Raw genomic sequence first — 23,784 nt, 5'->3', positions numbered from 1 at the left:
TCCCATCATCTTAACCGACCATTGTCAGCCATACCAGTGGGCTAGACAGGAAACGCAACTAGATGAGCTAGTTCTACTTCATGGCAAGGCTACTGTGGGAAGTTATCATCCAGCCCTCTCCCAGAAAAATGAAATATCCTAGGAAATATTGAAAAGGCAGAATATTTCTCTGGATATGAAAAGAAAGAAACATGTTTTAAAAGACAGAATAGTTGCCTGCAGCTTCCTGCCCATCCCCACTGTTAATGGGCCATTAAGAAGGCCAAGCTAGTCCCTTTTACATAATAAAGACTTCTCCACTGCAGCCCCAGGGGGGATGGGAGTAAAGGCATGATAATATTGGCCCTTTACTCAACTGACCACATGGCATCTGAGAACTCAACTAAACCTGGATTCAAAACACAGCCCAGAGAGTTACCCCTGCATGGCCCTATGGGAGTCTGACAACCAATCAGAATACATTTCTTACACAGGAACAGGAAACAGAGAGGTGGGACTAAACAGGTTATAAAAAACCTAGCAAGCCCCTCCTTCAGCCCTTCTCTTTTTCTTCACCAACATTGAAGCATGTGATCACCTTTTCTGTTCAGGGCTCAAGCCATGTGGCCCTGTCCAACAATAAACCATCTTTCCAAGCAGCCTCCATGTCGCCAGTGTCTTTTTCCCCACTTGGAGCCGAACCCAGAAGGACATTTCTTTCATCACTACATTAACCTAATCTTGCAATCTGAAAGTACAACTCTCCCACCATCTTCTTTACAGCCCACGAACCTGAGGAAAGTCCCTTCTGAGCCTACTGGTAGTTACTCCGCCCACTATGTAGTTGTGGGCTCAGCTGTCTCTTATTTGACCATTCCTTAGGCCAGGGGTCTACAACCTTGGCTACTTTAAGCAAAGCTGGCTGGGGAATACTGGAAGCTGAAGTCCACCAGGCTTAAAGTGGCCAAAGTGGCCTTAGCCAGCATCTTTTTGCCTCACATACAACCATCCTTCTTACCCCCTCCAGACCTTAACCAACTCTCATTCCCACTCTGTATTCAAGCATGCTTTCATTCCTTTTCTGATAAGGGTTACAGAACAACAGAGTTCGAAGGGACCTTGGAAGTCTTCTAGTCCAACCCCCTGCTCAGGCAGGAAACCCTACACCACTTCAGACAAATGGTTGTCCAACCTATTCTTAAAAACTTCCAATGTTGGAGCACCCACAACTTCTGGAGGCAAGTTGTTCCACTGGTTAATTGTTCTGTCAGGAAATTCCTCCTAAGTTCAGCCAGTACCTGTGTTGATCTGAATCCTCCTCCGTAGTTCCTCTGCTCGGTCAGCCACCGAGACACCTTGGCAGCTACTGCAGCATTATTTTGCTTCAATAAGTAGAGAAGGGCATAGCTTGTGGCCTCCACTGAGATAGCTGAAGGCACCTTTGTACGCTGGTCCTCACCGGCTAACCAGAATATCATAGTGCTGTCTGGAGGGCAAGAAAGAGAGAACAGAGTTTAAGGCCAAAGCAGAAGTGATGCTTAAATGTGTGTTTTTGATTGATTGACTGACTGACTGACTGACTGACTGACTCACTTACTCACTTCATTCCATTCCATTCTCCATCCATCCATCCATCCACCCATCCATTCATCCATCCCATCCCATCCAGTGGTGAGTTCCTCTCCCCATTGCTACTGGTACGCTGCTCATGGGGCCAGGCATCCTGTTCATGCATGTGCACTCCACTGCCCCTGAGACACCCAGCTGCTTGTCGAAGGTTGCGCAGGTGCACACATGCGCAATTAGCCGGTTGCTATAAAAACAGGTATAGAACCTGGGCAGGCAGGTGGGCCAAACCGGCCACCATACCACTACACTGTCAGCTGCTCCCAGCTACTACTGGTACAGCAGTATCGGGCTGTATCAGCTGGAACCCACCAGTGATTCCATCCCATCCCTTCTTTCCTCTTTCCCTCCATCCCTTCCTCCATCCCATCCCATTCCTCCCTCCTATCCCACCCCTTTCCTTCTTCCCTCCCTCCATCCCTCCCTTCATCCCATCCATCCCTCCATCCATCCCGTCCCATCCAGCTATTAAACAACTCAATGGTTCATAGAACAAATCAAACTCACATTTATGCTCTCCCACGAAACACAAATACTGTAACCACTAACCAGGCTCAAATGACAGGTAGGCCTAAGCTTCCAACCACAAGTGAGCCCCAAATTTATGTCGCTAAGAAATGAGACATTTGTTAAGTGAGTTGTGCCCCATTTTATGATCTTTCTTGCTACAGCTGTTACGTCAGTAACACACTTAACCACCGTCACTTAACAACTGTGTTACTAACTTAGCAACGGCAATGATTCACTTAACAAATGTGGCCAAAAAGGCCGTAAAATGGGGCAAAACTCACTGAACAGAGGTCTTGTCTAGCAATAGAAATGTTGGGCTCAATTGTGATTGTAAATTGTGTACACACACACACACACACACACACACACACATTCCCAGAACAGGTATTTCTAACAGTGTGTCACGAAGTTGGAGAAAGAGGTAAAATACTTGTGTCTTCCAAGGAAAGTTCCATCAGGCGGCTGCCAGCGAGAGCAATGGCGGATTTGTCCTGAGAAGCCAATGCGAGGGCGTAGCTGCTGATGGCCATGGGGTAGGGCCCCAGGGACTGACCGCTCAGGGATGTGGCAAGATACGCCGTTGCACGTTCCAAGCTATTTTTCTGGAAGAGAAGGAAATGACATTGGGACTAATTTGGGACCTCAATAATGATAATAATAATAATAATAATAATAATAATAATAATAATAATAATTAATGGGACTGGTAAAAACTTAAGTTTACTTTATTGTCATTGCACATGGTACGATGAAATTAAACGCCATATTATTTTTTTGTATGTTCCCCCTTCCTTTTTTTATCTGTAAGCTGGCCTGAGTCTCTCGAGAGTGAGCGGCATATAAATACTATGAATGAATGAATGAATGAATGAATGAATGAATGAATGAATGAATGAATGAATAAATCCTCAGTGTACATTACAGTTATAAAAATAAAAACACAAACATACATCCTTTACTTTCTCTATAATTGAAACTGAAAACCCGATATTGCACTACTCTGAAGAATTCAATATGGTTATTGCCCAGGGTTAGAAGCTGTTTTTCAGCCTATTTGCCATTGTTTTTATTGTCCTGTACCGTCTGCCAGATGGTAATAGTTCAAAAAAAATAAAGTGCCCAGGATGAGATGGATCTTTAAGAAAGGTTTGGACTTTATTAAGGCCGCGGGAGCTGTAAAGCTCTTCCAAAGAGGGGAGAGGGCAACCAATGATCCTCTGGGCAATGGCGTTGACCCTCTGGAGTGCTGTCCTATCTGCCACTGTGCAATTGGCAAACCATACACAGGTGCAGTAAGTTAAAATACTCTCTATGGTGCAGCGGTAGAAGGTCAACAGCAGTTTTTCATTCAGTTGTTGTTTCCTGAGAAGTCTCAGGTAGTATATTTTCGGCTGGTCCCTTTTAACTAGTGCTGCACCGTGAGTGCCCCAGGTCAGGTTTTAAGGTAACACCCAGAAGCTTAAAGCTGGCCACTAGCTCCACTTGGTCTCCATTGATGAGCAACGGCTGGATGTCTGATCTACTCCTTCTATAGTCCACTATAAACTCCTTGGTCTTATTTGTGTTAAGGATCAAGTTATTGTCTCTACACCACACAAGCAACTGTTCCACCTCATCTCGATAGGCAGATTCATTCCCCCACCCAAGAGATTAGTCCCACCACAGTTGCATCATCATATAATCAGACAGATGCGCAGACTCGGTTGTTGTTGTTAATTTTTGCTATTAAACTATAGAGCAGTTTTTTTGGAACCTCGGCAGCATTAAGATACGTGGACTTCAACTCCCAGAGTTCCCCAGGCAGCACGACTAATGACTGATGAATCCAGAATGTTCACTGAGGAATTCTAGAAGTTGAAGTCCACGCATCTTAAAATTGCTGACGTTCAGAAACATTGGTGTGGTAGACAAAGGGTAACGTGAGGCAGGCAGTTGCTTCCAATGTGTGTATAAAAGGATCAGAGTGACCCAACCAGAGAAACAAACTTGAGGAAGGAGTTTTAATTGAGAACTGAGTCTCCAATCCTAGTTTCTCATTTTTTCTATAGAAGAGAGGGATCAGTAAAAGCTATTTTATATAATAATATTTAAACCAGGGAACTCTAATATTCTTAATCCCTTTTCTTGTTATGGCCGCCACCGGCCACTGGAGCTGGCAGCAGATTCAGACAGAGAGGAGGTTGGGGAGGAACATGGGCCAGTCTGGAGAAGGCTCTGATGAGGGCTCTGTGTCGGAGGCAGAGAGGGGGCCAGGGCCGTCTGACAGTTATCAGCTGCCTTCAGAGTCAGACATCAGTGAGGCAGACGAACAGCTGGAGCCTGTTCCCAGTGTGCGCATGCACAGAGTTGCCAGACGAAGGGAACAGCTAAAGAACAGGGGTCGATTTGGGAGTAAGGCTACCAAACGATGGTACGATGAATGGCCCCTCCCAGAGGAAATAAAAGAGGAACGAAAGGGGAGTGGAGTTTGCAGGAGACAATTAGTTCGCTTAGTTGGTTCGTGACTCTCCGAGGCTCCTTGACAAGTTTTGAAGATATCAGCCTGTCAGCTCTCCAAGCCAGATAAGGTCTGTGACTGTAAATCCTCCCTTGAAAGACTTTGCTGGATGTGAATGAGAGGAATTCACAGTAACTTAATGAAAAGGGTTTTTTTGTCAGGACAAGGAGTCGGCTCGTGGTTTGGGGAAGCCCAGGTCAAAACAACTCATAGTACATAATTCTACTCGGGCTTTAGCACATGCAAACTGCCCACTGGCTGCAACCTTCATGGGGACTAGTAACTTTCTTTCCCTTTTAAAGAAAAATGTGGAGCTTTTCAGGCTCCCGGATTCCATGCCCTATATAGCAACGTTTTCACATGGCAAAGTGCAGTGGTGGGTACCAGTCGGCTCAGCTGCTCCTGTTTCTGCCTTTCTGCCTCGTCGTCCTCCTCTTTGACTTCATACAAAGGTAAAGCTTGCTTCAGGGCGATGGTGACAAAGGCTGTCAACGAGACCCCGCCACGGAGGCCACCCAAACCGCCCTGGAGAGAAGGGGAAAAAAAAGAAAAGCTCAAGGACGAGGACCAGAACATCAGGATGAATTTTGAGGCACGAGAGGTCGCCTTTGTACGTGTGCAAAAAGAAGTGGAGAAATGAGTCAAACTGGAGGGAGCTAAGACCTCACCTGCATCTCTCGGTGGTAGACAGGGTGAGAGTCCGTGAAAGAGCCATCGCTCTGTTGCTGTTCCAGAATCCACTGCACCGATCCCCGGATCCCCGCATTTTCCACGTCCTGGTAGATCCGAGCCAGGGACAAAATCTTCACCACAAAAGCTGTGAGCCTAAAGCAAAAAGCGAAAGGCGTAAACTCTCATGACTCCTGGAAGTGTGGATGGGGACACCAGCAGGCAACCCAGTTTAAAAGGGAGGCTGATGTGATGGGAGCAGGAGAAGAGGACCTTTTGAATAACTGTTTTCGGTAACAAGGAGCACCTTGGATTACTGCTTCTAGCTCCCTTGAAGTGACAGCCAAGAACTTGAAATTCTGAGAAGACTCGGCTCAGACGGACCAAAGAGGAGAACCACCTAGAACAGGGGTCTCAAACTTAATTCCTTTGAGGGCCGCATCTGGGTTGTGCTTGACCTTGGGGGGGGGGCTTGGCCTGCTCAATGTCATTCGTGTCGGTGGCCCAAACACTCTGCCAACAAAAATGGCTCCCGATCTCCGTTTTTGGCTGCAACGGCCTCCTGCAACCCACTGCCAGTGAAAATGGAGCTCGGGAGCCTGTTTTCGCTTCCAGAGGCACTACAGGCCAGTCCTTCACTGTTTCCTAGCCCCGTGGGCTAGATCAAAGCACCCTGCAGGCAGGATCCTTGATTTTGACACCCTTGACCTAGGAAGTAGAACTTTAATATCTTGTCAAGTCATTATAACATACAAATTGCACCTCCTAAATATTCAATTGGTCATTAACGAGGTCATGCTAAGATTACTAGGGGGGTGATGTGAGCTGTTACTCACTGGAGAAAGCAAATGAATGTGTGTTTGGAAGGATTAGCAGTAAAAAGAAACCAGGCCACCAAAGAACATGGTAGCTGGACACCAGCCACAGCATAAAACAGCTCCAAGAATTGAAAGAACGGAAGATGTGGATAGACGTGGCCCATAGAGTCTCCAAGAGTCAGACACGACTGAATGGATAACATCATCATCATCATCTTGAAAGTGTTGCGGCCCACCAGCAGCCGATTCAGATAGTGAGGAGGTTCGGGAGGAACATGGGCCAGTCCTGGAGTCTGGGGAAGGCTCTGATGAGTGCTCTGCATCGGAGGCAGAGAGCGGGCCAGGGCCGTCTGCCTTCGGAGTCAGACATCAGTGAAGCAGACGAACAGCTGGAGCCTGTTTCTAGTTGCCAGACCAAGGGAACAGCTAAGGAACAAAGGTCGACTTGGGAGTAATAAAGCTTAAAATCCCTTCCAACTCTGTTATTCTGTATTTGCTGGACTGTTCACTGGTCCAAAAGAACCAGTTATCCTGAAGAAATCTCATTTTGTTTTTTCCCCACTTTACAGGGCTGTAAGGAAGGCAGGAAGGAAACACTCTCCTCACACTTGGCAAACAGAGCTATCAGTCAGTGAAACAGGCAGCCATATGACATGGTGACTTTCTCCACCCTGAGCATAGATAGGGTTAGATCTCTATGGCATCTCCCAACTCTATGACACTTCCCTGTGGCTGACACCCAAGCTCTTTTGCACGGCTCTTACCAGGTGCTGCTGGGGGTGTCGATCCAAGCTCCATAAGACCCATCATTTTTCCGATAAGTGAGGATTCTAGTATAGCCTGCAACGCAAACAATGAAAGAGAGAAGAACTTAATGGTGCTTTTTGAGAAGGAGAAAGACTGGTTTGCTATCTGCATACACTTTCAATTGAGGGCTTACACCATTTCCTGTTGCACAGGCTAGACCAGACTTCCCCAATGTTTCTGACTTTGTGGACCGGTGGGTGGGGGGAGAGGATGGAGCATCTGGAAAACATGTATGTATGTAGCTCCATTTGCACAAGCGGCATGTATGCATGCCTGCCGCTCACTTGGAGGGTGTGCGTTTGCCGGATGTTTCCGCAGTCCAGGTGCAAACCCCTCATGGCTGCGGTTCACAGGTTGGGGATCCCTGGGCTAGAGGAAGGATTTGACCAGGCTCATTTAATAGAGAATTGTTGATTAAATAGAACATTATCAGTTGGTCATTGCTCCAAGACAGGGGTCTCCAAACTTGATAACACTAAGACGTGTGGACTTCAACAGTGATGGGATTCAACCAGTTTGCACCTATTCGGAAGAATGGGTGGTTAACTTTCTAAGCAGTTTGGAGAACCGGTTGTTGGAAGAAATCTCCTTTTGTTTTTTTTCCGCTTTACAGGGCTAATCCTGTAAGGAAGGCAGGAAGGAAACACTCTGGTGTTATTTCTAGCCTAATCTTTATTGCCCTGCTTACAGAAACTGCCTCTTTCTGTAACAGCTAAGGCGAAGGCCCCATCGACATGAGTGACGTCAAGTTGGCCATGCCCATTCAGTCACATGACCACCGAGCCATGCCTACCCAGCTGGTCATTAGGGCAGAGAACCGGTTGTTAAATTATTTGGATCCCACCACTGTTCCAACTCCAAGAATTCCCCGGCTAACACGGCTAGCTGACGGATTCTGGGAGCTGAAGTCCACAAGCCTTAAAGTTGCCAAGTTCGGCTCCACGAAAAGCCAGTAAGGTGATGATACAGACGTTAATCAATTACTGCTGGTGCTCCTTTTCAATTTATCAGCTGATACGGCCCAAGGGGTATCCCCTCCGATGTTCTCGTTATTCCTAAGGATCAGGCAGCCCATCCTCCCTGTGTGTGTCATAGCTACCTGTGCGGAGGTTGGCCAGGGCCACTTCTTTGCTTTCCGGTTTCAGGAGGAGCCACTGCTCCGTCTGGTCCAAGTATTGCATGGCGGAGACCGCAGGGGCCATCAACACCATGGTCTGTTCCGCACATCCGTGTGGCACCCGCAGCAGGGAGGAGATGCCGTCGGGATCCAAAGAACTCTGAAGGGTGTCAGCAGGGATTGATCCTGTGTGAAGATGAAGAAAGGGTTAAGTTTAAGTTTAAGTTTTATTTTATTTATATGCCGCCCTATTCCCTAAAAGGGACTCAGGGCGGCGAACAACTTAAACGGGAAGGGGAAACATACAAGTACAAAATAGACATTTAAAATGACCAACAACCACACCTGTCGAGAGGGGAGGGGAGCTCATCAACCCCAGGCCTGCCGACACAGCCAGGTTTTAACGGCTTTTCGGAAAGCAGGGAGAGAGGTGAGGGTCCGAATCTCCGCGGGGAGTTCGTTCCAAAGGGCCGGAGCTGCAACAGAGAAGGCCCTCCCCCGGGTCGTAGCCAGATGGCATTGGCTGGTGGATGGAACCCGGAGGAGGCCGACCCTGTGCGATCTAATGGGTCTTTGGGAGGTAATTGGCAGCAGGCGGTCTCTCAAGTACCCAGGTCCAATACCATGAAGGGCTTTATAAGTAATAACTAGCACCTTGAAGTGTATCCGGAGACCGATTGGAAGCCAGTGCAGCTCGTGGAGGATAGGTGTAACATGGATGTATCGAGGTACACCCACAATCGCTCGCACGGCCGCATTCTGGACCAGTTGAAGTCTCCGAATGCTCTTCAAGGGCTGCCCCATGTAGAGCGCATTGCAGTAGTCCAGTCTTGAGGTCACGAGGGCGTGAGTGACTGTTGTGAGTGCCTCCTGGTTCAGGTAGGGACGCAACTGGTGCACCAGGCGAACCTGGGCAAATGCCCCCCTGGTCACAGCCGACAAATGAGGTAAGGTAAAGGTTCCCCTCCCACATATATGCTAGTCGTTCCCGACCCTAGGGGGCGGTGTTCATCCCCATTTCAAAGCCGAAGAGCCAGCGCTGTCCGAAGACGCCTCCGTGGTCATGTAGCCGGCATGACTAAATGCTGAAGGCACATGGAACGCTGTTACCTTCCCACCAAAGGTGGTACTTATTTTTCTACTTGCATTTTTATGTGCTTTCCAACTGCTCGGTTGGCAGAAGCTGGGACAAGTAACGGGAGCTCACTCTGTTACATGGTGCTAGGGATTCGAACCTTTCTGATCAACAAGCTCAGTACCTTAGCCACTGAGCCACCACGTCCCTCTTAATGGTTACCCAACTGCAAATCAGACACTTGGCAACTGGCCTGTACTTATGACGGCTGCATTTTCACTGGGGTCATGTGATTGCCATTTGCAAGCTTGCCAGTGCAACAAGCAAAGTCCATGGAGGAATCTGGATTCACTAAAACGATGGTAGCACAGAATGGGGCTTCGTAGGGAATGGTCATGCGGTGACTTACTTTATGACCGTACCACTTCGCAATGGGCTAATTGTGGTCGTAGGTCAAGGACTAGCCGTAAAGGAAATCCTGACAAGTCCAATGGAAGCTTCTTCTTAGAAGCTTCACTTTTAAAATAGGATTGAATGGCCAGGGGATAGTGTTGAGCCCTGCCCAGCTGGTCATTAGGGCAGAGAACTGGTTGGTAAATTATTTGAATCCCACCACTGCAGCAGAACAATATACAGTTAGCATCTAAAGAATATCTAAAAAAAAACCCATCAAAAGCTAAATCAGCTTTCTCCAATCTCATGTCCTGCAGCAGGGTGGAATGATTCCTCCAACTATTCCCAAGGAAGTATTCCCAAGGTCAGCAACGAAAGGGAAATCATAGGCCAATATTTTTGAAGAGCAATAAAGACGATTAGGGCAACACCGGAGGCTAAAAATATATGAAGAATGGTTGCAGGAATTGGGTGTGTCTAATCTAGTGAAAAGAAGCAGCAAGGGGTGACAAGATAGCAGTGTTCCAATATCTAAGGGGTCGCCACAAAGAAGAGGGGACAAAATTATTATCCAAAGCACCTGAAGGCAGGACAAGAAACAATGGATAGAAACTAATTGTCAACCCTGAAGTGAACCTGAATGAGGCCATCTTTACGGCTTCAGGGTTGCCAGAAGACAGGTGTGTGTGTGTTTCTCTCTCTCTCTGTTTGTGTGTATATATGTGTGTGTGTGTGTAACAGTTAGCTGGGTTTTGTAGTCAAAACAAAAAAGTTTTCCTTGACATTTCAACAGGTAGTGGGGAAGAAATGGAGCAGTAACCAAGCAACCGACCTGCACCTCTATTGGACAATGGGACTGAAGAGTGGGGGTGGGGGAAGGGGGAACTTTCACTTTTTAATTAGGTGAAAACTGTGGGAACTTTCAGAGTTGGTTTTCACCAGTTGTGCCCATATGTTGTACCCAATAAATGGTTCTTTCAGGAATCTACCTGCCTCGGACTTCTGCTTTCAATGGGTGCCCTTACTTGGATCGCGGACACTAATCAAAGAGAGAAGCAACCTAGAACTAAGGAGAAATTTCCTGTGATTTAGAACAATTAATCAGTGGAACGACTTGCCTCCAGAAGTTGTGAATGCTCCAACACTGGAGTTGGAAGAAGAAAGTGGACAACCGTTTGTCTGAAATGGTATAGTGCAGTGGTTCTCAACCTTCCCAATGCTGCGACCCTTTAATACAGTTCCACATGTTGTGGTGACCCCCAACCAGAGGTGGGTTCCTACCAGTTTGCACCTATTCGGTAGAACCGGTTCGTCAAATCTACCGAACTGGTTAGAAGAAGTTCCACCAGTGGACCCGGAAGCAGGCCACACCTACAGAAGATGTTCCAAAAAAAATTGAAACCCACCACTGACACACACATACACACACACACAGGCAGACTGACACACACACAGAAAGAAAGAGAAATAAAGAAAGAAAGAAAGAAAGAAAAAGAGTGAGAGATGAAAGAAAAAAGAAAAAAGTGACAGAGAGACAAAAGGAAGGAGAGAGGGAGAGGGAGAGAGAGAGAGAGAGAGAGAGAGAGAGAGAGAGAGAGAGAAAACACATGGCCGGCAAGCCACTCCCACCAGGTCACATGGCTGGCAAGCCACTCCCACAAAGGAGGCCACACCCACAGAGTAGGTTCCAAATTTTTTTGAAACCCACCACTGCCCCCAACCATTATTGGTGTCTCGGTTCCTAAGACCATCGAAAGTATCTGTTTCCCGATGGTCTTAGGCAACCCCTGTGAAAGGGTCGTTCGACCCCCCTAAGGGGTCCCAACCCACAGGTTGAGAACCACTGATGTACTGTTTGAGGAGGGAGTTGGACTAGAAGACCTCCAAGGTCCCTTCCAACTGTATTATGCTATTATTCTATTAAGAGGTCCCAATTGCAGAAGCTTATCTGAAATGACACCACTGCAGACCTGGTAGTGAATAGAAAGCTAAGCCGGCTTGGCATAAAAACCCTCAAATTTGCTCTTCACCTGTTAGACGGACACTCATCTTGAAGTCTCCATCAGGAATGGCGTTGGATGGCAAGTCGCCTGAAATCGTCACAGATCTGATGAGGTCACCTAATCCAAACAAAGGATGGTAAAAAAAAAAAAATAACTCACTATATTGCCCCAATGCAGCATCTCCTAAAGCCCTGGCAAACCATTTAGAAATTGTGCCTCTGATAGCTTCCTTCCCCATCAGAAATAACATCCTTCAACCAGACATGCCAGATGTTGGAACAGGTGTAGAAGGAGCCCTCCCCCCCCCAGAAGAATTTTTTAGTGGCTAAGTGTAATAGCTGTCTAACTTTTCGTTTTCATGCCAGTGGAAACTATATACCAGGGATGGCGAACTTCACTGGGAAGGGAGTCTGCGCGCTCACTAGGGACGCGCCCCAGAAGAATGGGCATGCACAGGCTGGGAAATGAACTTCCAGTTTCTGGCATGTGCACCAGCCAGCTTGCCTTCTTGTTACTGGCAAGCATGCGTGGGCGATGATCAGCTGCCTCCGTACATACGTACAACAGAAACCGGAAGACCAGCTCTTCCAATTTCCGTCACTGGTCCATGCGGAAAAAAACAGCTGATCGTTGCACACATCCGCACACCAGAAACCCAGTGTCAGCTTCTGCCTTGCTGTTGCTTCAGCTGCCATGGAACGGGAAGGGGGGGGGCTGGTATTTGGGAGGGGTTAATTGATGTGCTGGAGGAATGTTCTAGGATGTACCAGACGTTGGGATTGCGCGTGCGTGTGTGTTTCCCGCCTGCATCAACGGCCTCGACATTCCATCTTTCGGCCTGTCTTTTTGAAGTTATCTCACACCTGACACTTGAAGGACTTATGATTGGACTGGAGCTTTGATCCTAAGGGGGGGGGAACGGGCTATTCTATATATCAATTGCTTTCGCGCCAAATTAAGCAGACTTTGCTTTGCTACTGCTCGCTTACCATTTATAATTAGTAAAAGTACTTTTGATTTCCAACCCATGGAGTCTCTTAGTCTTCTTTCCTAATTATGTAATGGAGTGGTGCCTGACAAGAAGCAAAGTCTGAAAAAAGAAACCCTTTCCAGGAGATTTACGTCTACCGAGAAGGGAGATAATGTCTTCTCCGATCAGAGAGGAGGAGGGGGCCGTTGGAGGTGCGGATTCCAGTGGAGTAGGACCTCCCGACCTTTCTCTACATGAGCCCAGCCCGCCTGACCTTAAAAAAGCTCTTCCTCAAGACGACTGGTTTCTGAACCATCGGGACGAGTGCACCATGAGGGACGATCTACCATGGATTGGTGCTAAATTATACATCCCCGCATCCCTACGACTTGTCGTCCTTCGTCGCGCTCATGACTCCAGATTGGCGGGTCATTTTGGTTTCGTAAAAACTTTGCATCTCGTGAAGCGACAATTCTGGTGGCCCTCTTTAAAAAAGGACATTGAACTTTATGTGGCCAGTTGCCCAGTTTGCGCTACCGCCAAGAAACCGCCGGGGAAACCGCAGGGACTACTCCAGTCCGTCACTCGCCCGGTTGCCCCTTGGAAGGAGATTTCTATGGACTTTATTGTTGAGCTTCCCGAAAGTCAGGGGCATACCGTTATCTGGGTGGTCACTGATTTGTTTTCCAAGCAAGTTCATTTCGTGCCTTGTCACAAAATTCCTTCCGCCAAGGCGTTGGCTAAACTGTTCATTTCACACATCTACTGTTTGCATGGGGTTCCCGACCGTATTATCTCCGATCGTGGGGTCCAATTCACATCTACTTTTTGGAAGGAATTTCTCAAACGCATTGGGTCCGCCCAGGGCCTTAGCTCCGCCTACCATCCTCAGACTAATGGCGGCTGTGAACGTACAAATTCCGTCCTTGAGCAATATTTACGTTGTTTCATCAATTATCAACAAGACGATTGGGTCGACTTGTTACCGCATGCTGAGGTGGCCTACAACAACTCGGTTCACTCCAGCACGGGGTTCACCCCTTTTCGGGTCGTTTACGGCCAAGATTTTGTTCCTATTCCCGAATTGCCTACTGACCAACCACAGGTTCCTTCAGTTGCGGACTGGAGTGAGCATCTCAGTCGCATTTGGCCTCTGACTCTTTCCACTTTGGACGCTGCCCATAAGGCCCATAAGAAGCAAGCCGATAAAAAACGCTCTCAGCCCTACGAATACCGCCTTGGGGATTTGGTGTATTTGTCCACGAAATTCTTGCACACTACACAGAAGTCGAAGAAATTAGGACCCAAGTATGTTGGCCCTTTCCCTATTGTGAAAGTCATCAATCCTGTTTCTGTTCGTTTACAATTGCCCAAACACCTCAACCGAATCCACCCGGTGTTCCACATCAACCTCATCAAGCCTGTTCGGGTTTCCCACTTACGCCCCCCAGATGAACCTCCGCCTGCTCCGTTGCTGATTGATGGGGAACGTCATTTTGAAGTTCGTGAAATTCTTGATTCCCGCAGGCACCGTAATCGCATCCAATACCTGGTGGCTTGGAAGCACTTTCCCCCCTCCCACACGGAATGGGTTGATAAATCCCACGTTCGTGCTCCCCGCCTGCTACAGAAATTTTATGCTGCTTATCCCGACAAGCCTTGTCTTTTCTCCCCTCCCTCTTCTTTTTGTGTTTTGTCGTTTGTCTGTTCTGTTTGTTTTTTCTTCCAGGCCTGACAGCCTTTTTCCGGGGGACGGCCGGATGTCAGCTTCTGCCTTGCTGTTGCTTCAGCTGCCATGGAACGGGAAGGGGGGGCTGGTATTTGGGAGGGGTTAATTGATGTGCTGGAGGAATGTTTTAGGATGTACCAGACGTTGGGATTGCGCGTGCGTGTGTGTTTCCCGCCTGCATCAACGGCCTCGACATTCCATCTTTCGGCCTGTCTTTTTGAAGTTATCTCACACCTGACACTTGAAGGACTTATGATTGGACTGGAGCTTTGATCCTAAGGGGGGGGGGAACGGGCTATTCTATATATCAATTGCTTTCGCGCCAAATTAAGCAGACTTTGCTTTGCTACTGCTCGCTTACCATTTATAATTAGTAAAAGTACTTTTGATTTCCAACCCATGGAGTCTCTTAGTCTTCTTTCCTAATTATGTAATGGAGTGGTGCCTGACACCCAGAAGAGGAATGGCTTTGCGTGCCACTTTAGGTATGCATGCCATAGGTTTGCCATCATGGCTATATACCAGTGGTAGTCAACCTGGTCCCTCACTAGTGGGCGTTCCAACTTTCATGGTGGGCGGTAGGGGTTTGCTGTAACTCTGCTTTATAAATTTTATAACGTAAAGTTACTTCCCTACTTTATAAATCACTATTACTGTAGAACCAGTGGGCGGTTAGAAAATTTTACTACTAACAGAGATACAAAAGTGGGCGGTAGGTATAAAAAGGTTGACTACCCCTGCTATATACTATGAAAACTCTGATTCCTGTCATTTCTAGAGTCTCCAATCATGTTTGGCCAATAAAGAATTCTATGCCATGCCATGCCATCCGACCTTTAATTGGGTGAAATGGTGCACCACACGGTAAAACTTTTTGAATCAAAGTACTTCAAATGGTCTAATTTACAAAATGCTTCCCAAATCTGGGAACCATGAATCTCATGGGATTAAAAATTGGCTAGTTTTATAAAACATTTTATGGAAGAGTTTTAGGACATGATAAAAAATAACCTAAAAGGTTTCTTGTGCTGATGTTTGACTGCGCTAAACATGACGCATTTCTAAGGCAGATGCATTTCTGAATGAATATCTGAACTTTTAAGAACATTTAAATTACAAGTTCTGTCACTGTTGAAGGCGTTCAGAAATCTGATAAGGAAATATTTTTTTATAAGGATGAGCCAACAGGTCACTAGATCGGGGGTGTCAAACTCGATTTAGCTCACTTAACAACCATTTCACTTAGCATTGCAAATTTGGGGTTCAACTGTGGCCGTAAGTCAAGGACTGTATTGGAAAGGACTTAAGTGCTATTCTGGAGTAGTGAATCCCAATTTTTGCGCAGCTATTCGCTGAAGTAGTAAATAAATTTTTTACCACTGACACAATGTCTTACCTTGGTTATCAAGAGGAATGGTATATTCTTCTACGCTGATGGCACCCTCTTTCTGAAAAGGGAGAAGAAATGATGTGGCTAAGCATCATGTTCTTTTTTTTTGTAATCATATTTTTATTAAGAATTATAATTACAACAATAAAAGCAAATCTATCAAACTAAAAAAACCCTAAAAGGATAAAAAGACGAAGTAGAAGGTGCAGAAAGGAAAGAAATAAAGGAAATGGAAAAAGAGAAAAGAAAGAAAAAATAATAAAGAAAAAAGAAAAGAACTTTATGAAGAATTGAATCTATAAAGAAGCAAACTCGAGTTTGAACCTTCTTCTCCTTTAATTTCAATCTTTAGTTCCTTCTAGTTCCCTTTCAGTTCCAATTTTTCTGTGGCAGGATTACGTAGCTATTATTATTATTATTATTATTATTATTATTATTATTATTATTATTATTATCAAGTGATAAAAGATGAACGGTATTTGTGAAGCAAATGGGCACAGTAAATCTAGGCACAACTAGCAAATGTGGTCATCCATCTGGAGGATTTTGCATAAAAGCTGCGGGATATTTGCATCTCCTCATCTCTAATCCAGAAAAACTCTATAAAAGTTGCTGTGTGAATTTGGTGATGGGGTTTTGAATTTGGAATCAGCCAGGATTTCCTGGCCATTTCTGATCCTCCTTCCTCTGACTTTGGCAGTATACCAGGCAGCATCCCTTTCAAAAGGCAAATTTAATCCTTGGCTTGGAGAAGACTTGATGATGATAATCATGAAGAAGGAGAAGGAGAAGAAGAAGGAGGAGGAGGGGAGGAGGAAGAAGTAGAGGAGGAGGAGAAGGGGGAGGAGGAGGAAGAAGAAGAAAAGGAGGGGAGGGGGAGGAGGAGGAAGAGGGGGAGGAGGAAGAAGAGGAACAGGAAGAAGAAAAGGGGGAGGAGGAGGAAGAGGAGGAAGAAGAGGAGGAAGAAGAGGGGGAGGAAGAAGAAAAAAGAGGAGGAAGAAGAAGAGGAGGGGGAGTAGTAAAAGGAGGGGGAGGAGGAAGAAGAAGAGGAGGAAGTGGAGGAAGAGGAGGAGAAGGAGGAGAAGGAGGAGGAAGAAGAAAAGGAGGGGAGGGGAGGAGAAGGAAGAGGGGGAGGGGAGGAAGAGGGGGAGGAGGAAGAAGAGGAACAGGAAGAAGAAAAGGAGGAGGAGGAGGAAGAGGAGGAAGAAGAAGAAGAGGAGGAAGAAGAAGAAAAAGAAGAGGAGGAAGAAGAAGTGGAGGGGGAGTAGTAGGAGGGGGAGGAAGAAGAGGAGGAGGAGGAAGTAGAGGAAGAGGAAGAAGAAGAGGAGGAGGAAGAGGAAGAAGAAAAAGGGGAGGAAGAGGAAGAGGAAGAAGAGGAGGAAGAAGAAGAGGAGGAGGAAGAAGAAAAAGAAGAGGCGGAAGAAGAGGAGGGGGGAGTAGTAGAAGGAGGGGGCAGGAGAGAAGGAGAAGGTGAAGAAGTAGTAGTAGTAGTTATCAATTCAGTTATGTCTGTCTCTTGGCAATTCTATGAGCCAGGTCTCTCCACATCTTCCAATCTTGCTCTATTTAAAAAAATGTTTTACACTCTGGCTGGTGTCAGCTTTAATGGTGTCCAGCCACCTTGTTCTTTGGCGGCCTGGTTTCCTCCCCCACTACCCCAGCTAACCTTTCCTAACATACTTGGTTCCTCCAGTAAAATGTGACATGGCCAAAATAAATGAGGCACAGTTTTGTGATTTTTGGAAGATTCCTTATCCTGACTTAACACCCTTTCTCACGTGGAGCAAGATTATGGGGCACTTGTTACCCTGCGTGCTGTAAGTGAAGCTTCTTACCTCGACCCGTAACTTCTTGGAAACCTTGTCCCCTATTCCCCATTCGCCAGCAGCAATAATAGTGATGGGTATGTCATTCGCCCCCGTGGGCACCAGAACGAAGGGCACAGGAATTGCGGAGTTCCCTGGCACCTCCACCTTCCGTTTCCGTGCTGGTCCAAATGTTGCTGGGGAACAGATGCCTTCCACCGGCTCCAGATATACCAAGACCTACGTCAAAAAAAGAAAAGAAAAGAGAAACAAGATCTGTTCAAATATTAAACATCTTTTCCAAGAACAACCAAGCAGCGGCTCTGATACTGAAACTGAGATAGTGACTCGTACATTTCTGCTTGTCCTTATTTTTCTAAATTACGGGGTGTGGGTGTTTTTCCTAGATTTATGACCACTTGTTCTTCCGCCATTCTATATTCCAATATAGAATAGAATCTACATTCCTTTTCTAATTCAATGCCTACAAAACCCAATACTCTAGAAACCGATCTGGTTCCATCCTATTAATATTAATCTGCAGTATTTTTTTCGCATCGTTGTATGGATTTGCACATCACTTACGTTGAGTGGATCAGGCAGGTAGTTATATAAGACTGGACGAAGCTCTATCTGTTCAAACTGTTTCACGGAGTAGGGCAGCCGGAGAGAAATGTGGAAGTCTTGGAAGACTGTAATTTTGAAAGGTTCTGAAACGCAAATCCCTAAAAACACAGGGAGAACTCAACGTTAGCAAAGAGAAGCAGCTGGATAATAATGGAACTCCATTACTAAACAAACAAATAAAAAAAGAAATAAGCAAGGCATGGAGCTAAGGAAACACAAGTATGGTACGGGAAGTTTAAATATTGAACTGAAAAGCCTCCGTTTGACTGGGAAGATCCTGATACAGGTAGAAATGGGGGTGGAGAAATCTACAAAGGCCCTGAAGGTGGATCAGACTTGTTAGGAATATAATCTAACGGTTGGGTTGGCAATACATAAATCATGTAACAATGCTGTACCTGTTTCTTTAATTCATACTGTAAAATGTGATTGGTTGCTGTTTCCTCAATCGGCCATAAGAGGGAGCCAGAATGACTGTTAGCTCCCTGTTTGTTAGATGCTGGGCTGATCTGATCTGGGTGTTTTGGAAACTGGCTGTTAGAAAGTGCCGTGAGCTATTGTAAGTTTTGCAACTGCTAGCAAACTTTGAATATCAGACTGCTTGTATGATTATGGACTATGTTATTTGGATTATCCTTAACTGAAAGACATTGATCACTGAGTGTCTTATCCGTGTATGACTTGGACTGTTTGATGGACTCTGATACCTGTATTTCCACGAAAGTAAAAGCCTATTTAAACTCCAGTGTCTCTGTATGCTGGTTTGTGTGTTCTAGCAATAGCAATAGCAATAGCAGTTAGACTTATATACCACTTCATAGGGCTTTCAGCCCTCTCTAAGCGGTTTACAGAGTCAGCATATTGCCCCCAACAATCCAGGTCCTCATTTTACCCACCTCGGAAGGATGGAAGGCTGAGTCAACCCTGAGCCGGTGATATTTGAACAGCCGAACTGCAGAACTGCAGTCAGCTGAAGTAGCCTGCAGTGCTGCACTCTAACCACTGCGCCACCTTGGCTCCAACACAACTCTCACAACGCTTCACTGAACACACTTGCTCTCCCAACAGGGAGCTTACCTAACAAGACTATTAGTTCATCTAAATCAGGGATGTCAAACTCATGGCCCACGGCCCACATCCGGCCTGCGAGGTGCTTAGATCAGGCCCACGGGACCAGGGGTGGGTTCCAGTTTGCTCAGGCATGTGCAGAAGCAAAAAACAAGATAGCATCGCCTATGGCACCGCCAATAGAACCGATCCGGGGCCTGGCAGGCCGAATTACTACCTACTTGGCTGAACCAGTCCAAACCGTTAGGAACCCACCTCTGCGCAGGACTGCCCTGGGAACAGCGAAGGACTGGCCCATGATGTCATATGCACAGGGGTGGGCTGCTATGGGTTCGCCCGGGTTCAGGAGAACCCGTAGCTAACGTTATGGCTGGTTTAGTAAACCTCCAAATCCCACCCTGGATGACCCCACCCACTATACTCCGACCTGTCACCCCACCATGCCCCTCCCAGGAGTCTCCATTTTGGATGTGAGGTAAATGCAGGGCCTGCGTGGAGGCTTGGGGAGGGGAAAAAAGCCCCCCCTGGAAGGCCTCTGAAGGCCGGGGGAGAAAGTTTCTGCCCCCACTGGAGATGCCGGAGGTCAACTAGGCCATGCCCACCATGGCCAGGGGTGGGTTTCAACCGGTTCGCGGCGGTCCCTGCGAACCGGTTGGTCGCCAAACCCGGAAGTAAGTAACTTCCGGGAACGGCGAAGGGTGCGCCCGCCCGCGGTCCTTACCCGGTTTTGACGAGTTCTGCGCTTCCACGCATGCGCAGGACGCATACAGCGCCTGCGCGATTGTCCAGGAGCAGCTGGAGCGTCGCGCAGACGCTAGTACGCATGCGTGCACCACGCGCGTGCACGAGAACGCCGCCGGCCCCGTTTTAACCGAACCGGTTGGAACGGAGTGAGAAACCCACCCCTGACCATGGTTATGCCCACAGAGCAACCAAGCAGAGAACCGAACCCGTTGCTGAAATTTTTGAAGCCCACCCCTGCATACGCAGCCCTCCTGAGCTCCATTTTAGCTGGCAGAGGTTTTCAAGAAGCCATTGCAGCCAGAAACGGGGAGCCCATTTTCACTGGCAGAGCATTTGGGCCACCACTAGTGCCCCGACACAAGTGTTGTCAAGCTGGCCATGCCCATCCCAGCCCCCTGAGTTCAAACACAATCCTGATGTGATCCTCAATGAAATCAAGTGTCAACTCTCTGTGTTGACATTCCATGCAAAGCGAGTTTGACACCCTCATCTAAACCCAGCGCAGGTAGTCCTTGAGCTATAATAGTCGTACACTCGGCTGACCTGTTTTTACAATATTTTTCACGCAAACACATCAGTCGTAAAACAAATTGCACGGTTGTTAAGCAAGCCTGTGTTTGCTATGGCATGGTTGTGCTGAAAATCGGAAATAACACAGACAGTTTCATTGTAAATCATAAAACACAGTTATGTGACTGTAGGACGCTACCAACAGCCATAAATATGACCTAGTTGCCAAACGGCTGAAGTGTGCATGACAGCGGGAGTTGGTGGGGTGAGTGTGTTGATTGTCAGAGCTTCAGATGCATGTCCAGATCAAATGGTTGCTAAGCAAGTGGCCATAAGTCAAGCACTAACTGCATTTGATTCATCCTAAAGAACCTTCCCGACTCAGCTCAAAAGCCACTGGGGTGTAGGGGCTCCATCAATAAAGTGTTTTCTTTTTTATTGTCTGGATTTCTATAAAGACCTGCCTTGAGCTGGAGGTTGGCCTGGAAGACCTCCAAGGCCCAATGATTCTGTTATTTTTTCCTAAGTTTCTTTTTCTGACTGTTAAGCGATTAGGGGGCTCCTCCCTTTTTTGCCTGATTATTTCACAACTTAAACTTAAAATAACTTTATGGTCGCTTTGAAAGTACACGAATCGGCATACATTAAAATGAAATTTTGTTGCCTACCGCTCTCAAAGGGTCACCACCTCTACTATACACTAACATGGCAGAGAGAGAGAGAGAAAGAGAGAGAGAGAGAGAGAAGGAGGAGGAGGAGGAGGAGAGGAGGGAGGGAGAGAAAGAGAAGAGAGAGAGAGGGAGGGAGAGAAAGAGAAAAAGAGAAAGATGAGATAGAGAAGAGAGAGGGAGGGAAAGGAGAGAGAGAGGAGAGAGGGAGGAGAGAAAGAGAAAAAGAGAGAAAGGGGAGATAGAGAACAGAGAGGGAGGGAGAGAGAAAGAGAAGAGAGAGGGAGAGAAGAGGGGGGAGGGAGAAGAGAGAGAGAAGGGAGTGAGGGAGAGAGAAAGAGAGATAGAAGAGAAAGAGAGAGGGAGGGAGAAAAAGAGAAAAAGAGAGAAAGGAGATAGAGAAGAGAGAGGGAGGGAAAGGAGAGAGAGGAGAGAGAGGGAGGGAGAGAAAGAGAAAAAGAGAGAAAGGGGAGATAGAGAACAGAGAGGGAGGGAGAGAGAAAGATAAGAGAGAGGGAGAGAAGAGGGGGGAGGGAGAAGAGAGAGAGAAGGGAGTGAGGGAGAGAGAGAGATAGAAGAGAAAGAGAGGGAGGGAGAAAAAGAGAAAAAGAGAGAAAGGAGATAGAGAAGAGAGAGGGAGGGAAAGGAGAGAGAGGAGAGAGAGGGAGGGAGAGAAAGAGAAAAAGAGAGAAAGGGGAGATAGAGAACAGAGAGGGAGGGAGAGAGAAAGAGAAGAGAGAGGGAGGGAAAGGAGAGAGAGAGGAGAGAGAGGGAGGGAAAGAAAGAGAAAAAGAGAGAAAGGGGACATAGAGAACAGAGAGGGAGGGAGAGAGAAAGAGAAGAGAGAGAGAGAAGAGGGGGGGAGGGAGAAGAGAGAGAGAAGGGAGTGAAGGAGAGAGAAAGAGATAGAAGAGAAAGAGAGAGGGAGGGAGAGAAAGAGAAAAAGAGAGAAAAGGAGATAGAGGAGAGGAAGGGAGAGAGGAGAGAGGAGAGAGAAAGAGAAGAGAGAGGGAGAGAGAGAGAAAAGAGGGGGAGGGAGAAGAGAGAGAGAAGGGAGTGAGGGAGAAAGAAAGAGAGATAAAGAGGAGAAAGAGAGATGGAGGGAGAGAAAGAGAAAAAGAGAGAAAGGAGATAGAGAAGAGAGAGGGAGGGAGAGAGAGAAAAATATGCATATAGCCAAATACCAGAGTGGTAGGTTGGTGTTTATTGTTTTACTACCATAATTTATTATTTTATTATTATTATTTTATCATTTTTATTTCTTTTATATTGTTTTTACCTCTGTGGAAGCCACTTTGATTTGCCATGAATCTTGCAAGTTCACCAGAAGGATAGCATAGGTAAGTGATGGCTAATATTTTTCTACAGGTGTGCCAAAATTGTGCGCACACGCGTTATCGCGCATGCACGTGTGCTCACCCACCTGTACATGCGTGTACGCCTCACCCCATGCACGTGCGCTTTCCCACCCCCCATGTGTGTGAGAGAGAGTTTTCGCCCTTCCCAGGCTCCAGAGACTTTCCTAAAGCCTGGGGAGGGTGAAAAAGGCTTCCCGCAGCCCCCCAGAAGGCTGAAAATCAGCTGCCTGGCACGTGCATGCGTGCCAGAGCTGAGGGGCGCTGTGCTGGCAAACCTATGGCACGCATGCCATAGGTTCGCCCTCCCAGGCATAGGGAACAAAACAGAGGTGGGTTGATTCCAGTTTGGACCAGATCAGCAGAGGAGGGTCGTTCTTCCCACCTGCCCGGACGCTTCTGCTCATGCGCACATATGCAAGCAAACTGTAATATAATAAAAAAAATGTGGAAACCCACCACTGGAACAACGCTGTTATAGAATCGAGTAGCCCTGCTATATATACTTTCAAAACTTCCTCCCGGAGGGGAGAAACCTGATTTCCTTCTAATGCATTGGACTAATGAGTTTTTCAGAATTTAGAGGCTGGATCAAGGGTCTCGAAACATGGCGACTTTACGACTAGTGGACTTCAACTCCCAGAACTCCCTGGCTGGCTGAGGAATTCTGGGAGTTGAAGTCCACAACTCTTGAAGTTGCCAAGTTTGGAGATGCCTGGGCTACATCTTTGAGAGGCAAAGTGTGTGGGTATCTGGTTCCTGAACAAGCAGAAATCATCGGTATTTACCTTTTGCCAAAGACACGCTAACCGCTTGGATCTCCCACGTGGTGATGGAATCGGGAAGATGAAATAGTTCCCTGAAAAACACCAAGAAGAAGCTTTCCTCATCTTTCTATATCACAGACATTTCCACCAAGGCCATAAAACCCTTCAAAATCTTTAATACAGCGACTAGTCATCATAGGAAGAGCCGAGGTGGCGCAGTGGTTAGCGTGCAGTACTGCAGGCCACTTCAGCTGACTGTTACCTGCAGTTCAGCGGTTCTAATCTCACCGGCTCAAGGTTGACTCAGCCTTCCATCCTTCCGAGGTGGGTGAAATGAGGACCCAGACTGTGGGGGCGATATGCTGACTCTATAAACCGCTTAGAGAGGGCTGAAAGCCCTATGAAGCAGTATATAAGTCTAACTGCTATTGCTACTATTGCTATCATTAGACTTTTCACTCTTGCATTAAGCCCTCATCCCAGCCCTCCAAGACCCATTGACAGATAGATAGTCCACGACTTACAAGCACAATTGAGCCCAAAATTTCTCTGGTTAAGCGAGACACGTGAGGTGCTAGGTGAGTTTTGCCCCATTTTAGGACCTTTCTTGCCACAGTTGTTAAACGAATCGCAGCAGTTGTTAAGTTAGCAACACCG

The 23,784-nt window shown here is 46.9% G+C and overlaps 1 protein-coding gene across 1 annotated transcript in view; it reads right to left on the bottom strand.

Annotated features, from left to right (window-relative positions):
- The window catches only part of LOC106545859 (complement C4), a 93,656-nt gene that overhangs the window by 22,664 nt on the left and 47,208 nt on the right, over nt 1-23,784 (bottom strand). The window contains exons 19-29 of the mRNA XM_087711607.1: nt 23,149-23,219; nt 17,974-18,113; nt 17,419-17,628; nt 15,590-15,641; nt 11,522-11,611; nt 8,006-8,209; nt 6,864-6,939; nt 5,281-5,437; nt 4,997-5,137; nt 2,546-2,717; nt 1,278-1,465 (exon numbers count right to left, since the gene is read on the bottom strand). Coding sequence (XP_087567733.1) covers nt 1,278-1,465; nt 2,546-2,717; nt 4,997-5,137; nt 5,281-5,437; nt 6,864-6,939; nt 8,006-8,209; nt 11,522-11,611; nt 15,590-15,641; nt 17,419-17,628; nt 17,974-18,113; nt 23,149-23,219 — 1,501 coding nt within the window. The remainder of the gene's footprint in view (nt 1-1,277; nt 1,466-2,545; nt 2,718-4,996; nt 5,138-5,280; nt 5,438-6,863; nt 6,940-8,005; nt 8,210-11,521; nt 11,612-15,589; nt 15,642-17,418; nt 17,629-17,973; nt 18,114-23,148; nt 23,220-23,784) is intronic.

This window comes from Thamnophis sirtalis, unplaced genomic scaffold (genome assembly GCF_051295495.1).
Source record: "Thamnophis sirtalis isolate CommonGarterSnake01/CBP01778 unplaced genomic scaffold, rThaSir2_p1.2 scaffold_3, whole genome shotgun sequence".
NCBI classification, from domain to species: domain Eukaryota; kingdom Metazoa; phylum Chordata; class Lepidosauria; order Squamata; family Natricidae; genus Thamnophis; species Thamnophis sirtalis.
Note: the sequence above shows the minus strand (reverse complement) of the source record. Positions and strands in the feature narration are given on the sequence as shown.